Consider the following 22,425-nt stretch of genomic DNA (forward strand, 5'->3'; position numbering starts at 1 on the left):
TATAATCATTGTCAAAGATAAATGTAACTTCTACAGAATTCAGTCAATTATCTGACCAGGTTTCACAAATGGTAACTTCTATAGATTTATGTCAAATATCTGACCATGTTTTACAGATGGTAAATGTAGTACAAGTGTATAACTCATGATTTACAATTGAACATAGACAGTGCAAGTTAGTAGCACTAAAGTAAATGCAGATATTTGTCGTTCTTTTTTTCAAGATTGATGACAAAATTAAATATTGTTTAAAATGAGATCATGGGATTTATTTGATTCAAACTGCATACAGTGTCACTTGGTTACAAGAGGTTTCTTTAAGTTACAAAAGAATGCACCTAAAATGATCATCGGATTGACTAAAGATTTCATACTCCAGGGTAGAATCTGAGAAATTAGTTTAAATGATTTCAACCTTTGAATGGCTCTCTCAACATGGATTCTCAAATTTGCAATTTGACGGGTTTTTTTAATTTGAGTAGATGTAAGGTACTTCCCTTTGCCCCAAGTACACTTACGAGTAAATGGTGGTATATTCAGATAAGCATGTCTCTCTGTAAGTAAATCTCGAATGGTGAAACCCCGGTCAGCCATAATCTCGTCTCCCGGTGACACATAATCTAAGAAACCAGAATTCATGGTAATGTACCTGTCAGAAGTGTTCCCTCCCCATATTTGAGACACAAAGTTAAAAGCACCTGTTGGTGTAATGCTCACCAGAAATTTAAAGGTGTTGTGAGATTTATATGTACTATATGTCCTAGCATTTACAGAGGGGTCCCTGGGTCTCTGAATGAAAATCTCTGAACAGTCTATGATAGCTCTGGTCCTTGGAAATTTGTAAAAAGATTTTGGCATGAACTTCTTCACTAGTTCTCGGGATGGCCAGAAAATGAAATCTTTAAACATGAAATACATATAAAAAATCCAGGTTGAGAATATAGAAGAGATTCTGGAACAAGACACCCCAAATAAATCAGACATAACTACCACTGGCAATGCAAGGCGAAATCGCACAAGTGTAAGGATCAATTCCTGGTACCTTGATAGCTTTCTAGATGGACCGGGCTTATTCCCTCTATTTTGATAGCTTTTTTCGTTTTCGCTATGTTCACCGGTCCAGTATTTCAAATTTGGTTCATACTTTAATGTTAAGTCACTAATTTTATTAAAAGTTTCTAAATTTGGTAACCCAGTATATTGTTGGATAGATTTGTCATTTTTGGTTACTTTTTCAATGAACAGGTTTCTGAGAAGTGCATCTTTATCACTGAGTTTTGCCTTTAATTGTTCATTTTCTCTCGAAGTGTTGTTCATGTCTTCAGAAGTGAGGTCTGTCTGTGTACCTTTATCTTCAACATCATCACTGGTTGTTAGAAACCTGTCTACAAGTGGTCTGCTGTAGCTGTGATCTGTTTCAGTAGTTGTGGATGGTGCTAAGTAAATATATACATGATATATATAAATATATACATAAATAATTAATGCAAACAATTTTCTGTCAATTAACATCTGCACATTTTGTATAATTATACATGTATCGATATAAATAAAAATTCTGAGTACCGTTTTATCCCCAGTGCAGTATCAGGGTAATGAATTGAATTTGTACCTGACTCTGAAAGTTTGCAAGACTCTACAACTGTTTCATACACAGCAAATGGCAGGCCCACACGTATGTCTACTGGTACGTGCTGCTGAGATGACGATGATACTTGCAGCATATGTGCTGGGTCTGTAAAAGATAGTTTTTTATTACTAGTCCAAAAGAACTTCATTGAATGTACACTGCATGGGTGATTATTATGAGGACAGCTCTATTTACAATAAATTCATTCCATATTACAGGGCTGTCCCTAAGACCTGAGAGCCAGGGGATTCTCCCCTTTAGTCAAATTAGTGGCATATGATGCCCTGGTTATTTTGGGATTGTCCCTCAATTTAGTAACCCCAAGTTTTCCTTCTATTTTTTAAATGCAACCCACTATTTCAAATCCTTGGGGACAACCCTGCATATGATGTTCTTACCAGGTAATGTGTATTTGGAAAAGATGGTAACCTCAGATGTTAGTTATACACATGTAATCATATCAAATTAAGATGGATATCAGGTGAATAATAAATAATTGTGCTAAGACTGGACCTATGACTGATATGAACAGCTGATAAGGGTGATCTTAGCTCAAAAATGCATACATTAATGATAAGTAATTTGTATACTTTTAGCTGTTGTCTTTATGTAGGGTTGGCCCATATATTTACATTTGTCATACCTGAGTTTTCCTTGTCTTGGAATGCAGGTACTGTTGCACTTTGCTCCATTGCTCGTTCTCGCTTCTCAATAGACAGGGGTTTTGTTGTAGATACTGATTTGTAATTATTCCATGGGAAAAGTTCTGGGATTGTATGATTTTCTGAGCGACAATTTCCTACGAAATGTTTCGTGCAAACTCTGTGATGAGCTAAAGGTTCATATTCTTTGGGGCGCCGTATCATGGTGATCCATTTCGCTCGAAGTTTTGGCTCTTTGCGTTTCGTTGGGAAGGGTTCAAAGGAGACATCCTCCATCCAAGGATATTTATCTAGTTTATTTTTCTTTCTTGAATCGGAATTGCACCCTGGTACAACACACCAATACTTGCCCTTTGATTCGGGAGTATTTTTTCGACCCACCATGATTTGTTTACGTTTCATAAAACCCCGCGTCAAAATGTGCCTAACTTTTTACAGAGTCACATGATCAGCGTAGACTAAAAGTAGAGTCGTAACGGATCAGAGAAATGACGTATTCGATCAGAATTCTTACCCGATTATTTATTTTATTTTAACTGCATTAAATTTTTACAACATGCCATTAAATTCTCAAATACCGTAAACAATCAAGAGGAATTAAACAAATCTCCATTAATTGATCGAAACAATGTAGTTCAATGAAATCATTTGTAGCAAATTAGATTAGACAAACCGTTATCATTAATAAACACTATTTTCAATCATTGACGGACATTTTGTTTGGGCAGACATAACGACAAGACAATTTTGGATGATCGGTGGACACTTCGTGACGGCAGAAATAGTGTGACGATTTTTTTTTTGGGGGGGGGGGGGAGGAGGCGGACATTTCTCGGCGGCGGACATAATATTACTAATTTTTTGGGGAGAAAGGCGGACATTTTGTAGCGGCGGACATAGTATGACTATTTATCCGAAAAAGAGGCGGACATTTCGTGACGGCGGACATAACATGACGATTTTTCCGAAAGAGAGGCGGACATTTCGTGACGGCGGACATAACGTGACGATTTTTCCGAAAAAGAGGCGGACATTTCGTGACGGCGGACATAACGTGACGGCGGACAAAACGTGACTCAACAACTATAATCAGAAATTCAAATTAAGAATTGTTACATCGATACGTGTACCAAATTATGGTTTTCTATTTTGCTTTGTTGAAAAGGAATCAACTTGAGAAGATAAGTAGTCATTATTGAAAACGACAAAAACGATGACGTTTTCGAACGTCACGGAGCAGCAGATACCGAAGCAATTTTGTGTTTTCCTCAGGAAAAATCCTGAATAAATTCTAAAAATATTAAAGGAATCAAGAAAATATGTCACAAGTGAGTTGTGCATGTGTGTACAAACAGTACAGGCAATATTTGAGTGACAAATACTCTGTATCGGATGAGGATGACCAGTGAAGAAACGGTTTTACTGTATACATCTGAACAAAACTTTAAAATTTGAAACGTAAATGAAAGACAGAGGCGCTTCAGAGTTGCTCATCTTGTGAAAGCAGAGTAAATTACCAAAAGAAATTAAAAACTTATCAAAGGAAAATATACAATGAAATCAATTCTTGAAAAATAAATTTCAAGTATTAGAAAAAGAATTTAATGAATGGGGATTGGAATATTCTGTGTAAAATGTATAGGTATAGTATCTATTATAAATTCACGACGCTGTGTGTTGACGTTACATTGCCGTTTTGTGTGCTCCGCGGGTACTAAACATAGTGATTTTAAAATGAAGTAAATTTATTTGTGTTGAATCGAATGGAATGAAACTTCACACATCAACAAAACAAATATTTTTACATAATATAATGTGCTTCTTTGAAATTTCTAGTGAGTAATATAACGAAGATGGACATCGTCCACGAACTTTTCGAACAACCCTCGTACATGACAAGTACATATCTCTCAAATTTCTTTTATTTATGCATAACTGGATTATAGCAAATAAGAAAAATGTTAAATATCATTTCTTGTTGTTTATCCAACGTTGATAAACACTTCTCTCTCTCTCTCTCTCTCTCTCTCTCTCTCTCTCTCTTGGAAAAAAATAGGTGAGATATAATCTAAACTGACAAACCTTTGTTTGCCTTATATTTTTTTTGCGCAGAAAGGACCTTACAACGAACATATAACCAATCGTTGAATTAATAGCAACGTTTACGCCGAACACAAGTTTACATTCTAATTCGAACACGTGTTTCGGGTCAATCTATGATCATGTGAATGGAGTGAAACATAATAAAAATGTTTTTATGAACAACTGTGGGCTTTTTTCTGGTTAAGAACACAAGTGTTTCAAGGGAAAGGAAAACGAATAGCATCTTTAAAGCATTTAATTGACTAAATTTTCTTTACCTAGCTATACTCGTGATCACGTGTTTTTGCCAGGGAATTCACCTTACAATTGAATTCGCCAATAGTACAACAATTGAACAAAGGAAGTAATACAGACGCAAATCGCTTTGTAGTGTGACTTTGAGAAACGTAGACTCCCACCTTTTATTTAACAACTGAATTTTTTATAGTGTTGGCAAATCGGACAATTTTTATTGACCGGTTACTCGCTTAATCTTCCGATCGAGTACCCGGTTACTCGGATGTTTTTTTTGTTATAGTTTCCGTATTAATTATTAATCTCATCCTTTTACATATTGATAGAAATAAATAATAAATGTTACATATATGAACTTTATTTACAAATACAAACTCCAGAAACACAATATCTTCGAAGAATTTTGATTTTAAATGTCACTTGAAACAAGGAATGTGTTTTTGTTTAAGAAAATAATTTTATCAACACATTAAGAAGATATATGTCGTGATCGAGGAGAATTAACATACCCTGTAACACTTTTCAATTACTGGTTAATTTTTGTTGAGTTTCATGCAAATCACTGGTTATCGAATTATTTTCAATCTTAGGTGATTTAGCATATTTGTAGTTCCAACCGTATACGACAACTCCGATTCACATAAATTGCATCTGACAGATTTCGAGTCAGCCGTTCTTTAACAATATTTCCATGCTTTAGATGTTTATATATGGCGGCATCTTGTTAAATTGTGTTCCTCTTACTAACACGAGTCTAAATGAGGTAATTATAACTCAGGTCTCCAAAACGTGTACCCCTGGCAATTAAAGTCATCAATTAAACTAATCAAAACAAATCGATCCTATTTGTGAACCACTAGAGTAAGCCTAACGGTAATTGAATTAGGGAAATGTGTCAGTATACATTTACAAATAACAAAAAATTATTTCAAACGTATTTACTATGAAAAATGTATTTTTTTCCGAGTAACCGAATAGCAGTTTTACTAACCGATACTCGCATCGTTCGACGGTTAACCGGTTAACCGGGTACTCGTTGCCAACACTAATTTTTTATAATTGTGAGCATGTAAATTATGTAGAAATTTAAAGCATGCTCTTCAGTTACCACTGACTTCCTTTTCCTTTTTTCAACCGTGAAATTCCTGTAGAACATATATTCGTAGCAACCTATAATGCAATTCTCATTCAGCTGATTTGTCAGTTAAAATCATGCTGGCGCCTCATTTGCTAATCTGACGCCAAAAATATAGTCCCGGTTCCGATGTAGAAACATTTCTTTATAAAAATGAAATTTTAATTCCTGACTGCTGAAAATTTTGATACAGAGTAAACTAGTCTTGTCTAAGTTTGAATGAATGTAAGAGAAATCGAATGAAGTGCATTTCTACACATATTATAGGGTGGTAAAAACTGAAACGCAACATAACCTTTCTGTTTACGTGTCTCCACGTGCTAGTAACTTACTAGCATCATTTCCGTAAATAATTTACCCTATCTCCCTGTCGTCTTGCTTACTCTCGCCAGAGACATCACCAGAGGTACTCTGAACTCTAAGGGTTTTATAATTCGAAGAACACCGAAAAATAAAAGGTTCTGAAAACATTAGTAGGGGCGTAGTATTGTATGTTAGGAAATCAACGATAGTGGGAAACATGTGATAATTTGCATAACGGGCGATAACAAATCACTGTGAAATAAAATTTTAGATTTTGATAATGTAGACATAGATTTAAATAAGATAAGAATTCCCTTGCACATGCCAATTTTAATAGATTCAATAGTTTTCACCCACTGACGTAAAACACAAAGACAGCCTCACGAGATTTGCTTGCATATTTGGCCTCCTTAGCGTCAGACACAAATACTGATGTGCACAACATTTGTCTGCATATAAGGCCCCCTGACTCCTGACATATAGACCTTCATAAAATACATTAATGGAAGAATTATTAGGAAATCTACTCCACTAACTTTCAAAGAGATCTTAGAAAATATATTAGAAATGGAAATACATTTATATGGGTATTAAGGATAAATACATGTATAATTTTTTTTCCTGAAATCAGCAATATTTCTCATACATTAAAATTAATAATCTTCATTTTGTTTTCCAAGTTGGAGAATTTATAAGATTTTCCCATACGGTTAATTTTTTTGCAAAATTTTATGTGGAATTAAATACATGTGGATAGTAAAACATAGTCTCAAATCTAAGCATCAAGGAAAACCAACGATTTCTATATATTTCAGGGATAAATTATTTATGTAATATCAAATCGAAATCAGTCAAAATATATATCAATCCATGCATCAAATTTTTGTTTACGTTAAGTACATGTGTCCTGTATTTTATGTATTTTAAAGGTACTAGGCTATGACTATAGCCCTCCCCTATTCTCCTTGTTTAAAAGATAATTACTGATATTTATTTTCATAAATTTCGAGAGGGATAAAATTTAACCAAAAAATTTCTTCAATGTTTTGATCTTTAAATTCATACATGACGAGAAAAACCGGGAAGGGGGTGCCTATCGATAATTTGCCATGATGCAGATTGCTATAGAAAAGTACAAAGTTACAGTAACTGTGTTCTTGTACACCTGATGGACCACTTGGTTTATTTTAAGTAAACTTGGTACAAAGCATCCAACCCTAACAAAAAATACAATAGTTAACTATAGTTATAACTTTGACACTTTGAAAACTTTGACAAAAACTTTGACACTTTAAAAAAATTGGCGAAAACTTTGACACTTTGAAAAACTTTAGTGAAAACATTAACTTTGACACTTTGAAAAAACTTTGGCTAAAACGTTGGCAAAAACTTTGACACTTAAAAAACTTTGGTGAAAAGTTTGACACTTTGAAAAACTTTGGCGAAAAATTTGACAGGTTGAAAATTTTGGCGAAAACTTTGAAACTTTGAAACAAAATTTCCTTGTCAATGTTTGTAAACTCAGACATAGTGTTTGGGGAGTTTCAGCAACTCCGTGAGGTACTCATCCAAGGTTTGTCCTTCCTTTTGTTTGCAATTTCTGAATGTGTATATCTCCATTTGTGTGTTTTTCCGCGGCCTGAAATAATCAGTGAGAACTTTCTTCGTTGCTGTATATGTAGTTTCGTTTTCCCCCTTTTTAGCCTCATGAACGCAAAAGTTTGTTCACATACGTAGTGCAGTAACAACGCTTGTTTACGATCATCTACACTTTTTATAAACGCTTCATTAGGCTCCTCACCTTCCGGTACAATAGGATTTACTAATTTTAATGCCACAAATAAATTGTCTAAACGTCCGACCCACCTGTCCCATCTTGGTCCTACCGTTGACATATCCACTTCTGCATCGAATGCCGGGAAAATCGGTATTGACAGTTGATCCATCATAAATTCTGGGTCCTCTTACTATCCTCGTCGCCAATTGTTATGTTTTCAGTGGATGATGTTTAGAGATAATTATCAAAACATGCGACAACACACCATGCCGGGTTCCGTCATATTTATTACTTCTTCCGTTATATATATATTCTATACATTAGAACCAATTATGAACATAACTCCGGGTAACCATTACACAGATCATAACAGTAATAAAAATTTCTATACTTTAACAAATAAAGAAAAAATTTTATGGATAATGTCTGCTGAAAATGACATGTTGCTTATCAAGCTTGGTCATTTTTTAATCAATATCTTAAAAATAAGAAATAGCAAATTATGCACTGTTAAACAAAGAAAAAAATAAAAACAAAAGAGTAATTAAAAAAAAAAAACTTTAAACAAACTTTTATTTACAGTATATTGATTATATATGTTGTAATCCCCAACTGATCTAACATCATTTATCTTTTGTCAGTTACTGCTATCAATTTTGAATTTCTTCTTTTATCTTTTTTTTTTCTTATTACTTGTATGCCCTGATGAGCCCCAAATTGGTATCAATAAATCTTATCTTATCTTATCTTGTTAACATTTTTATGCGCCCGGATCGATAGATCCCGGGCGTATATTGTTTTTGTCCTGTCTGTTTGTCTATTTGTCTGTTTATCTGTTTGTCTGATTATCTGTTTGTCTGTTTGCCTGTCTGTCTGTTGTCAACTTTAAACTTCGCCATAACTTTTGAACAATAAGAGAAAGAGACTTCATATTTGGTATGCATACTCCACTAATTAAGTGCTTTCAAATGACATCAAGGTCAATGACCTTGTGACCTTGACTGTGACCTATATGCTAAACATAGCTTTTTACACTTTTTGTCATAACTTTTGAACCATAGGAGGTAGGGACTTCATGTTTGGTATGGATACTCCACCGATAAAGTCCTGTCAAACCACGGCAAGGTCAATGATCTGGTGACCTTGACTGTGACCTATATGCTAAAAATAGATTTTTACACTTTTTGCCATAACTTTTGAACCATAGAAAATAGGGACTTCATATTTGGTATGCATACTCCACTGATTAAGTTCTTTCAAATGACACCATGGTCAATGACCTTGTGACCTTGACTGTGACCTATATGCTGAAAAAACTTTTTCCACTGTTTGTCATAACTTTTGAACCATAGGAGATAGGGACTTCATATTTAGTATGCATACTCCACCGATAACGTCCTTTCAAATGACGACAAGGTCAATGATCTTGTGACCTTGACTGTGACTTATATGCTAAAAATAGATTTTTACACTTTTTGCCATAACTTTTAACCATAGAACATAGAGACTTTATATTTGGTATGCATACTCCACCGATAAAGTCCTTTCAAATGACACCATGGTCAATGATCTTGTGACCTTGACTGTGATCAATATGCTAAAAATAGATTTTTTGAACTTTGTTGCCGCCCATACTGTTTCACAAACACATCTTGTTTAAAATGTAAAAACAATTTAAGTAGTAGTTAGCATGCATGAACAAACAGGGGCCTGGGAAGTGGCGAGGAAAAGGATCTAGTTGATATCTCTTTACGTTTTAATGGTTGAAACTCCTAAAATAAATGTTGACCTCAAACCTGCCTTTTCCTCATCATTTTTCAAGTAGTGGTGTCTCCATATGAGCGAAAAATTCCTGAGAGGGATGTTTAACAACAAAAAACAAATGTCATAAAAACCACAATATTGATTTGCTTTAAGATTTATACATGGGATTTTTTCCATCATAAATCTTCATCTCAAGGATAGCAGAGGCATCATCATGATTATTTTCCCGTTTTCGGAAAAAGGAGGGGACATTAAATCTCATTTGTCTGTCAGTCTGTCCATCTTATTGACAGTATGTGCATATTTCACAATGAATTTAACCTTGTTCATAAATTTTGATTAATAATAGACAGGGCTTTCATTTTTCACATGTACATTATCACAATTTTTTTCTTAATATACTATGATTTTTTATCCCAAGTGAGATTTTGACCTCAAAGTTTTACCTACTTTGAATAAAATAACATTAATTTAAATTGATTTATATTTTGAAAGAGAAAAGATAGGGCATTCAAATTATACATGTATATTACATGTGATCGATTGATTGTATACTATTTAACGTCCCTCTCGAGAATTTTTCACTCGTATGGAGACTCCACCAGTTGCCGGTGGAAAGCTGCATATTTTGTCCTATACTCGGCACTGAGGGCCATTGAGCAGGGGATCTTTTTAGTGCCAGCACCTACTGCGACACGGCCCAAGGACCGGTCTCCACGTCCCACAGTGGGATTCGAATCCGCGACGTAACAATCGACTCCTTACTTCGCGACTCTAGAGCAGACGCTCTAACCACTGCACCATGCTATATTACATCTGAAAAGATTTGCTAAATATATCATGACTTTTGACTCTGTGACCTTGACCAAGAAGTTTAACTTACTTTTCAAAAATATTATATTTCCTTAATATAACTTTTGATTGAAAAGAGATAGGATTTTAATATTTGACATGTACATTAAAGCGGCACAGTGATGCACAGAGGGGAAAATTGACAAATGTAGAATTTTCGCATGACCTCTGTAAATTTTGTTCAATTCCTAAAAGTATTCAGTTTCAGAAAATTACATGTTTCAGAACCTAAAAATTATATATTTATGGGGAAAAATAAAAGTAAAAATTATTTTCTGTCTGCCCCAGAACGAAAATATTGCAAAATACCCTGTTACTTCTTCCTCCTTATTGTACGCGTGCGCAGAAATGTGTTGAATAAGTTTCCGTAGTTACCATGGTCTCAGGTATCCACGAATGAATGTACGAAGACCAAATAATTTGATTTAATCTTTTTAAAAAAGTTGTTAGAACATATTTCTCACCTTTGCATGCTCCAGTTGAATGTTGTTTACAAGTTTGAGCTGAAAATAAGAGTTGCGTGACCTTGACATATACGAAACAACGAAACGGTAGATACAACCTTTATTTTTCCGGCACACAATCTGCCATTAATCTGGCATCCAATTCACTAAAACACAGAAAGCAGAGGACCACAATTCTTTGAATTTGCTTATATAATCTTGATATGGAAACATCCTCATATAATGTAGATTCAAGTTTTTTATGCCACGCCATGATTAAAGGAGTATATGTATAGTTTTTATCATGTCCATCCTCCACCTTTTCATCTGTCTTTCCATCGGGCTCAAAGAAACTATTCTAGAAATTTTTAGCAAATTTCATATGCTGATTAAAGGAGAAATTTGGGCAAGCCTGCGCTGGGGATAAACTTTTTGAAAAAAGGTAAAAAACGCCGACCGTTTTATTCGCTATTTACGAGTATTTACATGTCATTGACCTCATTGTGACCTGTTTAGTATTCCGATATATCACGTGATTTGTAGATTCAGGTAACTGTGAATATAAAAAATTAAATAAACCACGTTGCTGTAGCTTCGATTGATAATATTGCATCGAATGTTTTTACTTAATCAACATTGAATTCTTATTTCCGTTTAGTATATTTTATAGGGCAATGGAATATAAAACTGGACAAAATTTTATAGTGATATTTTATTTATTGTAGCCCTTCGATTTAGGGGGCACGTTTGGAGGTTCAAAGAATTTCAAAGAGATTTAGTCCCAATCGTTGCAATACCATCTTCCTAGCTGCAGATCTGTAGCGTTATGGTTTTATATAATTTGTCTTTGACCATTATGGTCAAAGAAAAATATATAATACCATAACGCTACAGATCTGAAGCTACATCATTCTTCAAAGTGTTTTCACTGTAAAAATATATAACATGTACACTGTATATGCACACAGGGTTTAAACGTTAGTAGATTTTTTAACACTGGAATACTTTCTGGGACACCCCCCACCCCCACCCCCTTCTCCAAGAAGAAAACAAGCAAACAAACAAAAAACCAATCACACATATACAATTAATTAAATTGTTTTAGTAATATAGCACCACACGCAGCATCATAACAATAACAAAATTCTGTACACCATTATATGTTCTAATGTTCTATAAGTATCACATTGTAGCTGTACTTTCAAAAGTACGGAGAGAGAGAGAGATTTAATAAATTCGATATGGCACTAATCATGCTAATCTTTTAAAAGATAAAAAGTTTTTTTTTCATTAGCGGACTTTTGTTCCGTTTTTATTTACAAACTTGTAGGCTTCCTTTATCAGTTTATTTTAAGTGTTAAATTTTCACCTACAAACGACTAAAATTGAGGGGGAAATCTGGAAACAGAGAGGGAGTACATGAACATCCCCGTGCAAGACCCCCCCCCCCCCCAAAAAAAAAAGAAACAACCAAAATCAAAAAAAAAAAAAAAAAAAAAACTGGCGTAAAGCTTGGGAAGTTTTTTGTGTTTATTGCTTTGCGTGGACGCTGCCTGAGGTCTACGTAGTAAATATATAAGCGAGGTATAAACCATATGCCATGGGCATAAGTCAGGCTACGCATGCGCGAAAATGCTGGAGAGTTTGCAACTGCATCATCTCGGATCTTACTGTCAGAGTTCGGAAAAACAACTTCCGCCAGTCGGAAAGGCCCGAGAATTTGTGATTGAGAGAGTTCGACCCCCCCCCCCCCCCCTCCCCAAGACAAGTTACCCATAGAATAATTCGCCATAATCGAATAAGAATAGACTATGTAAATTGGCAAATCTCGCTTTTAAATCTGCATATCGTGTTTATTTGTGCATCCTAATATCTTTCTTATACATACACTTTTATAAAATAAGCATTCCATGCAGATGTATTTTAAAGAGTAGGAAGAACTTGCCTTCATCGGCATTTGTTTTGTGCATCGAGACTCACGAAAATAATTTGATATAGGCCTACAGCAATTCAAAAACAGCTTGATACAGGCCTGTAGTAACGGTTTTCCACGGAGAGCTCTGAAGGAGGGGGGGGGGGTTAAAAATAAATCTGCGAACTACATAACTATATCAACATGTGTTCCATCAGATATATTTTTTCAATTATAGATTTCTTCCATATAAATCAAGAACAGATGTAAAGTCCTTGCCATTATGGGTTACATGTTTCAATATAGCCCTTTTTTTAAATGACAAAACTTTATGCATATGTAAGCCAGTCGGAGATATAACATATATATAACAAATTCGTTATTAAAGTACTATAGTAGGCAAATCATAATAGAAAGTGTGAAATAACGTACATAAATGTTCAAGAAACCTAGATATTGTATTGAATTGAATTTCGGTTAGAAAAACATGCATTTGGTACACGTATTGTAGTCCTTTTTTAAAGGACAGCAACTTGTCTGTATATTTTGTAGTCATTTTAACTGGCTTTTAGACATGTTTTCAATCGATCGATAAAATACCCCGCCTACTTCGAATATTAATGTAACACAATTAAAACCCAACTGGGACAATCGCAACATTCCGGAATTAACATCCACTAGAGGGCTTTTTTAATTACCTGAAATAAAACCTGAAATAAAACTAAAGAGCCGTTTTCAATGAACATTTTTGCAAGGAATGTACCACACTGATAACAAATTATCGGTAAGCTGTAAAATTATTAAGATTTGAGGTGATTAGATAAAGTTAGAGGGGTCCAAAAAAGTTGAAACATTCTCTAACAAATCCTGAAGTTAAAGAGAGAGAGAGAGAGAGAGAGAGAGAGGGTTCTGCGGTAAAACTTCTCAGTCATTAAACTGCTTTCTTATATTTTTTTTTCTGTGTGGTACTTTGCCGCGTAAAATGTACAATATGTACACATTCGTACAGTGTACATAGTCATACATGTATATTGGATAAAAAGCAGGAGACATTGCGTGATATAATATTTTTTCGAACGAGATCACCTTTATTTTAACTACTCTGTACAACTACTAATGAAGCTAATATAATCATATTGCAATAATTATATGTGTTTAAAAAAAACTTTAGATGTAAACCTAGTAGGGATTTTTTATGAATTGTGAACAATAATCTTATTATTGTAACGACAATAACACACCTGGATGTACTAGATGTATTCTAATATAATGTGTCCAGAGTTATATGTACAAGTAATAACATGTTATATTTTCTAGTTAAATTCTCCAAACTGTCTGATGACGAGGTGTCGGTGTTATTCTGTTTTCTGTGTTCTGATTCCGGTCCTCTTGACTTCACTGACACAGAGTGGCTGGACTTGCTTAATGTGATACGACAGGAAGTGTACCATAAAGAGGATCCTGTAACACGTGAGGAAGCTCAGCAGACTCTGGACAGACTGAAGTCACATGATTACCTTTGGGAAGATAAGGACAAGATAACGAAGGATACAAAGGATGAGACAATGTATAGGATAGCATCAATAAGGAGTTATATACCATTCTATTACAGCAGTTATGACACAGCCAGTCTGTACCTGAGATCAAATGGATACAACAGAAAACCTGGAGAGAAGTGTGTCACTTGTCCTTTTGAAAGTGATGCATTACTGATACACCGTCTACAGATGAACATACTGACTCACGTCACAATGGAGGACACGTATATATATGATGAGATACAGCAGATATGTAAGTCACAGTAAAATAATTGTAAACTGTTCTATTTTTTATTCAAGAATTTTCTTAAAATAATTGGATTACATTTCAAAGAGTTAAAAAGTTATCAGTAGAAACATTAATACATTTTAATCACTTTCTTTTTTTGTAGTTGCTTTGTAGTAGCTTCATCGATTACAATTTAATGCTACTAGATTAACATATTATAATAGAAGTAACTGATCGTGTTTAATAAATCTATAATTTGATTGTATCTCTACCTATACACATGTATGTATATATATATACATAATGGTATTACAGTGTAAATGTTTATTATAAACGGTATATTTCTTTTTACAGTAAATATCCCAGAAAATAAAATCAAGAGCAGTAAAGATGAACGAGAAGAATTTCTAACGGATCTAAGAAGAGAAGGGGAGGCTGTACATTACAGAGGAAGATCACAGGACGGTGTAGTTCACGTGACGTGGCTCTGGAGATACGGGTTATACAATAGACCTGACATCGTGAGATCCTGTATAGGTCTACATCCACACAACGACATTTATATCATAGACAACAAAACCTATAGAAAACCAAGTAAGAAAGTTTGATTTTCTAGAAAAAAATAAAATTAGTTCTTTAGTGTATTTCTGTGAATTTGGACCCATAAATTTATATTAGCTCAGTTCATTATATTTGTTACCCACGATCTTGTATAGAAAAGTGATTAATCTGTTCAGTAATCTAAATAAATATTACTGAGTACCTAAATATACCTGTAACTTTGTGTAGACATAAATCTAAAAATAAAGGGTGTCATTTTTTCTACTTAAATAAAGGTGAGGATTGGGGTTTGGGGAGATTGAAGTTCTTTCATGACCATTTTTTATCTTTCAAACACTACGACTTACCATTCTTTAAACTTTAACTAAACTGCAACGTGTGTTTTGAAAGTGCATGAGGGTGTGTGTATGTGTGTGTGTGTGTGTGTGTGGGGGGGGGTGTATACATACGTCCCAATGTTTTTTACCTATATGATTTCTATCGTTTGAAAAAAAAAGTATGGGGCTGACCCCCCCCCCCCCCCTCCGCTAGCCTCCCTTGTTACGACGCCAATGGTAATCTTTTTTAGCTCACCTGAGCCAAAGGCTCAAGTGAGCTTTTCTGATCAAAAGAATGAATCGTTTAAACGTCCAAATTTGGCCCCCCGATAATTTACAAAAAATAAGTTTAAAGATGTTTTACATCTTTTTGTCTCAATCTTTCCATCAAACATTGTCGTTTATTAATTTCATTTTCAATTCCTTGGACTATAGTTGGGCATTTATCTGATTAATATAGCAGGGGTACGTTGTTTACATCTATTTCTCATAGACATTAGGCCATACCCCCATTTTGCAAGCCCATTTTTTATATGAGCGCATCGATGTTTCAATTTGTAGTAAATAGGGTCAATGTAAAGAGTAATACTTGTCATTTTAGTTCATGAAAGAAATTGAAACAGTCGTGCGCTCACATTTTATTTTCCAAAAATGTGTAAAATCACGAGTACCTGTCCCTATAGTAAAGGCACCTTTTTTACAAATTTCAACCCGCCTTTGACCTCATGAATAACAAAGCATCGAACACGTGACTCAAATCTATTCACTTTCATGCTTTGAGCAGATCAATGCGACATCATGTAGAATGTTGCGAGCTTTCGATGGTCAAATCATTTTCAAATGGGTAGAATTAGATGTGACCTACCCACCATATACGGCTTACGCCTCGCCCAATATGGATTTTTTCAAGGACCCCACATATTTCCGTATTACACCTCTAAGTGTATACATAAGTAAATAATATCGGATGAAAAGTCACTGGACGAACAAAAATGCACCCCTACATGTAATTGAATAGAGAGAAACTCCGAGTTTCTTCTGACGACACCACAAATGTCATAATTTTTTTTTTTTACATCGGCACAAAGTCTAACAACAGTTAAAAGTTTAAATATAAATATTAGTAACAAAAAATCGAATGAAAAAGGTCGTAATCTTTTTTTTTTTTTTTTGAAATGGTTTACTGTTCATCTCACTATGGGACGAGAATCTTTTAAACAATGCAATCTGGACTGTACAAAGTACACTTGTCTAACAATGGCGTTTTCTTTTTTAGCGATGATATTGAATTTCGCAAACTTGTATATGTATATGTATGTGCTATGAAATAATTATTCACGTAAATGCAATAAACTTTAATGTATTAATTATAAGCTTTAGTGGATTAATTATTATTCGCTATAAAAATAAAGTTTTTAAGTACATAAAAAAAGTGTAATCTGCGTTATACGTTCTATTCTCAAATTCCATTGTGTTTCTTTATACTGGAATATAAATAATTTGACGAATTTCTAATACATCATTTCAAATAGAACTAGTGTGTAAAGCAGAAAAAAAAACGAAATTAAGCCTGACAAATTAAAAAAAAGGATGCTCAAATTTGGTCGGTCTCTAGCACTAAAAAATAGGGATTTTATGTGTCATTTCATCATAAAACTTAGTACACTTCGAACACACGCTAATGTATTCACAATAATCGCACGCTTGAACGACGCCCCGCCTTCTCATTCAAATACCAGTACAATGACCTATATATAGCCGAAACGGCGAAGTTTTACAGTAAATTATGCGACTTTATTTAATCGATATCATGTTTATGTTGAAAGTTTCTTTCCTAAAAAAATCCTTTATTTGTATCTATACAGGCTATACTTGAAAACCCTAGCTATAAGATAACAATGTTCTAATTAAAAAGGGTAACATTCTGCATTTAAAAAGGGGCGAGATTGCCGTGTTAAGAGGATTCATTCTTTGTCCGTTGTCTGTCGTTGTTGTCGTCGTCGTTGTCGTCGTAGTCGTCGTCGTCGTCGTTGTAAACTTTTCACATTTTCATCTTCTTCTCAAGAACCACTGAGCCAATTTCAACCAAACTTGCTACAAAGTATCCTGGGTTAAAAGGAATTCAAATTTGTTCAAATGAAGGGCCACGCCCTTTTCCAAGGGGAGATAATCATGAATTAGAGAAAAAATTATTGCATTTTAAAAAAATTTTCTTCTTAAGAACCACTGGGCCAGGAAAGATGAAACTCATAAGGAATCATATTCAGGTAGTGTAGATTTGTTCAAATCATGTCCCCCGGGGCTAGGGTGGGGCCAAAATGGCCGACCCAAGTTTTACATAGGAAGATAAAGGAAAAATCTTTAAAAATCTTCTTCTCACATTCTTTTTCAAAGAAAGTGACTCTCATCAGCCACGTACCTCAAATCACTTGACTCGACACTAATCTAGTGTTTCGGCGGTGTGATATATACGAGGTTTAAGATTTTGATAGTATATTAATTAGCTGCAAATCCGCCATCATCAGGAGCCTATTTGCACATCTGTTATACAGATTATTAAATTAGTTAGAAGAGGAGCATATTACTCAGATTTTTAATGTGATTAATGACACAATAGGTTTTTCTTGGAGGATTGTATTGCAATCCTTATATATATATATATATATATATATATATATATATATATATATATATATATATATATATATATATATATATATATATATATATATTGAATATGCTGGTATTTTAACAATTGCTCATGTGAGCGATGTGGCCCCTGGGCTTCTTGTTTTAATTGGAGCCTTGTTTTTTTTTTTGAATTTTGCAAATCTAAATGTCAGTTAAAGCATTAGTCTGTTTCTCTCGCTCGATTTCGCTTTAAAGTAGGTCTTCACTCGCACAACGTCATTTACGGATAGTAAAACCGCCACCGCACTTCCTTTTTCCGAGATGTGATTTTTGAACTATATTGGTTTGACTTTTAGTTAGCGTTTTAAATATCCGGTAACGATTTTGCTTCAAGTCGGTCTACAAAAACTGATTGTTCTACAGTCTAAGGATAAATTAATTATAAAGATAAGGCTGGGAACAACTTTTGGTGGATAGAATAATTAGGTAATAACTTGCTACATCAATCAACAATCAATCATTTATTTGAATCTCTTCACCATTTTACAATAGTGTACAGAGACTAAAAAACATATAGGTGATTTTATATACAACAATAGGTCTAAAAGGCATGCGTGAATAAGAAACTAAACAAAATCTAACAATAAATGGAAGGTTGCTATAAATGTGAAGTATGGGAATTTAGGCCGGGGAGCATATTTTATTTATTTTCTTTACAAAGGAGCACAATTTTCTTAGAAAGCAGTGTTTATTGTTATTCATGATGTTTTTAAAACTAATTATATTCTGGAATTTTATGTGTTTTTCTGTTAAGCATAGTTTTCTTTCTGTTTGTAGCGAGTTGCACTTTAATATATAATGAAACTCATCTCCGAGTTCTTTTAGATTACAATGGGGACAAATTCTATCTTGTCTTGGTATATTAAGCCAGCGTCCACTTTCAATTGGTAAATGATGGTTACACGTTCGAAATCTACAAAATGTAATTAAGTCCTTTTTTGATAAGATATTAAAATAGTTTTCAAATTTTAGTTCGTCTTTGTATATTCTATAATTTAAAGCTTTAGGTGAGGTTTGAAGGATTGATTGCCAACTTTGTTTGAATTGATCCATTAATGTGAGTTTAACTTTTGCCTTTAACCATCTAATATTAATTGGGTTTTGTTCAAGCCATACATTTGAGAGTCCACAGTTATTTAATATATTTCTAATATTTTCAAGCGAAACAATTTTCCCTCCTATTTCTTGATTTATAATGAAGCCTAATTTATAACATAAATTTGCAATTTTAGTTTCCTTTCCGGTGATTAATTTTGACCAATAAGATATCATGCGCGTTTTTATTTGGATTTCCATGGGGTGTCGGCCAAGTTCGCCATATATCATAAAATCTGGGGTTGAACCTTTTAAATGGAGTAGAAGTTTACAAAATTTTAGGTGAACCCTTTCTATTATTGCATTATTTGAAAATCCCCAAACTTCACATCCATATAACAAAATTGGTTGCACAATTTTATCAAATAAATCTAGTTGACACTGTGTTGATAGGTTATGTAATCTTCCTTTTTTTAATACTTCGTATAGTGCTTTTGTTGCCTTTTCAGCTATTTTCTTTTTTGCCGTTATAAATGAGCCAGATTTACATAATATAACTCCTATATAGTTAAATTCTGTTACTACATCTATTTTCTTATCATCATACTGCATCTGTATGTTTTCTTCACGTCTATTTTTACTGAATATTAATATTTTCGATTTGTCGATATTTATTTTTAAATTCCATTTTTTACAATATTTACAGAAGCTATCTAGTTGTTTTCGTAGCTCTTCAGAAGATTTTGCAACCAATACAGTGTCATCTGCATATAAGATTGCAAATGATTTAAAAAATATATTTAGTTTGTTTTCAAACATATCTGATATAGTTGCTAAACCTTCAATATTGGATGCATTCAGGAAATCGTGTAAATCGTTTAAATACATAGAAAATAAAAAAGATGACATATTTTCACCCTGTCTAACACCATTTGCACATTGAAAAAAATCTGACTGTTCTTGATTAAAGACAATTCTGGATTTTATCTGACTGTACATATTCAAAATATTGTCATACATTTTGCCGTTAATATTGTGAGATAAAAGTTTAAACCACAATGCTTTCCTCCATACATTATCAAAAGCTTTTTCAAAATCTACAAATAAACAAAATAGTTTTTTCTTTTTTGTTTTAAGAAGCTCGAATAACATATGTATTGAGAATAAATTATCAATTGTTGAATATCCCTTTCTAAAGCCTGTTTGATTTTCATGTATTACTTTAAACTCATCAGAAAATATATTTAGTCGTTCATTAAGAATCGATGTGAAAAGTTTTTCAACGCAACTTAAAATTGTAATTGGTCTGTAATTTTGTGGCTTACTTTTCTCGCCTTTATTTTTATATATTGGTATAATATTTCCTTCTAACCAAGAAGAGGGAATATTACCTGATGAAAAAATCAAATTAAATAATTTTTCATAAATTGGCAACATTATGTTCTGCGTTGCTTTGATATATTCATTTCTTATACCATCTTCTCCACTCGATTTATTGTTTTTTAACTTTTCTATAGCTTTTTTAATTTCATTCTGATTTATATATTTGTTAAGTTCTTGATTAAGATCTATACACTGTAGGCTAGAGATATCATTATAAACTATTTGATTAATTTCTTCATCTATTTCCGGAGCTTTATTTAAATCTTTAAAATATTCATATAGGGTATCTATATCTATTGGTGTGTTTTCTTCATGTTTATTTCTTTTTTTGTAGTTATTAATTATTTTCCAATACTCCTTGGGGTTCTTATTTTTGATTTCTTTTAAATGTTTACTAAAATTGTTTCTATATTTTATCTGTTCTTTATCTATGACTTTTTTGTGTTTTTTTTCATTTTCTTTATATTTTTTATGTGCATTTTCTGTACGTTTTCTAAAATAATAAACTTTGCTATTCCGGTATTTTTGCGGGCTTTTTCGCAAGCCTTTGTAAACCATGGTTAAGAGTTCTTTGTATTTTTATTTATTTGTTTCTTTCTTTTATCAGTACTGACACCTATAGAAATTTTTGCTGCATCTATGTATATCTTATTTAATTTTTCCACAATTTCATTAATTACACTGTCCGTAGCGTTTTCTAATTTGTTTAAATCTAACAATGCTACAACTTCATTTAGATGTTCAGTATCAATAGACTGTACATATACATGTTCCCTAGAAGGATCCCATGGTTTGATTTTTTCTACACATTCCGTTGTATTTGAACAATTCATACTGAAATCACTTTTTTGTAGTTTTAAATACAAAGCAATAGGTTTATGAACATCAGAAAATAATTTGTTTTGTTCAAGTACTTGCATATTCATTATATACTTATGAAGAAAATAATCACAAAGAAAATAGTCTACAGTGCTCGAACCTTTACACGTTACCTCTCCTAATGAGTTATCGCCAATACGACCGTTTACAATTAACAACTTATTTAATTTACACATTTCCAATAAAAGTTTACCATATGAGTTTTGAACTTTGTCTTCATTGTTTCTATCTAACACATCGTCTATAAGGAAATTTTCATTTTCCATGGTTTCAAAGATTTCACAAAATTGATCATTTTTTTCATTATCAACGCTGAAAATTTCTGTGTCTGTTCCGGTTCGAGCATTGAAGTCACCTGCTAACAAAACATGTTTGTCACTATGTGCCAATTCTTGCATCTCTAGTTCAATTGTACTAAATAAATCTTTACTACCGTATTTTGAATTTTCTGGAGGTATATATATATTTCCGATTAGTAGATTTTTTTCATAAAGCGTATATTTTTTTGAGATTTCTAACCACAGTACAGCTTTACATTCTGTTTCATGGATGCTAATAAAGTTTTTTAATTCATTCTTATATGCTAATATTATACCTCCAGAGTTCACTCTACCATATTTAATTCTATTTTTCATCTTTATTTCAAAACCTTCGATTTCAATTATATCTAAGTCATCTGTTTTTGTTTCTTGGAAACACAATATATCATATTGCCCCACTAGCTCTTGAAACTCTGGATAGTTCAGTTTTTTCTTTATTCCGCAACAGTTTAATGAGAGGATTTTTAATTCATTGTTTTTCTGCGCGCAGTTTCTCACGTTTGGTACATGTACACACTCCCCGGAGAGTCCCTAGTGTTTTTCTGGGGTGGAGTTGATTCTCCTGCGTTTGTTTGTAGAGCTGCCGTATCTGTTAGGGGTGCGTTGGGAGTACTTCAGTGGCTCAGCTGGTCCTGTGTTCTCTGGGTCATATGGCCT

General features: G+C 33.4%; 2 protein-coding genes across 2 annotated transcripts in view; one reads left to right on the top strand and one right to left on the bottom strand.

Moving 5' to 3' along the window:
- Positions 1-22,425, top strand: part of LOC134282607 (uncharacterized) — a 64,977-nt gene that overhangs the window by 25,009 nt on the left and 17,543 nt on the right. The window contains exons 2-3 of the mRNA XM_062765008.1: positions 14,133-14,606; positions 14,937-15,176. Of these exons, the coding sequence (XP_062620992.1) occupies positions 14,381-14,606; positions 14,937-15,176 (466 nt within the window). The 5' untranslated portion in view covers positions 14,133-14,380. The remainder of the gene's footprint in view (positions 1-14,132; positions 14,607-14,936; positions 15,177-22,425) is intronic.
- On the bottom strand, positions 226-2,676 carry LOC134282606 (uncharacterized). The gene is made up of 3 exons (XM_062765006.1): positions 2,274-2,676; positions 1,613-1,735; positions 226-1,436 (listed from the first exon to the last, which is right to left on the bottom strand). Exons 1-3 carry the CDS (start codon positions 2,674-2,676, stop codon positions 295-297), a joined length of 1,668 nt encoding a protein of 555 aa, XP_062620990.1. The 3' UTR covers positions 226-294.

The sequence above is a fragment of the Saccostrea cucullata genome, unplaced genomic scaffold, assembly GCF_032062105.1.
Source record: "Saccostrea cucullata isolate Sc308-1 unplaced genomic scaffold, CSIRO_AGI_Scuc_v1 ctg2651, whole genome shotgun sequence".
Taxonomy (NCBI): domain Eukaryota; kingdom Metazoa; phylum Mollusca; class Bivalvia; order Ostreida; family Ostreidae; genus Saccostrea; species Saccostrea cuccullata.

Coding starts and splice junctions, on each gene's coding strand:
- LOC134282606 (XM_062765006.1), bottom strand. CDS start 2,676: ATGGTGGGTCGAAAAAATACTCCCGAATCAAAGGGCAAGTATTGGTGT. Junction 1,736..2,273: donor CCAAGACAAGGAAAACTCAG/GTATGACAAATG, acceptor TATCTTTTACAG/ACCCAGCACATATGCTGCAA. Junction 1,437..1,612: donor TTGCAAACTTTCAGAGTCAG/GTACAAATTCAA, acceptor ATATTTACTTAG/CACCATCCACAACTACTGAA.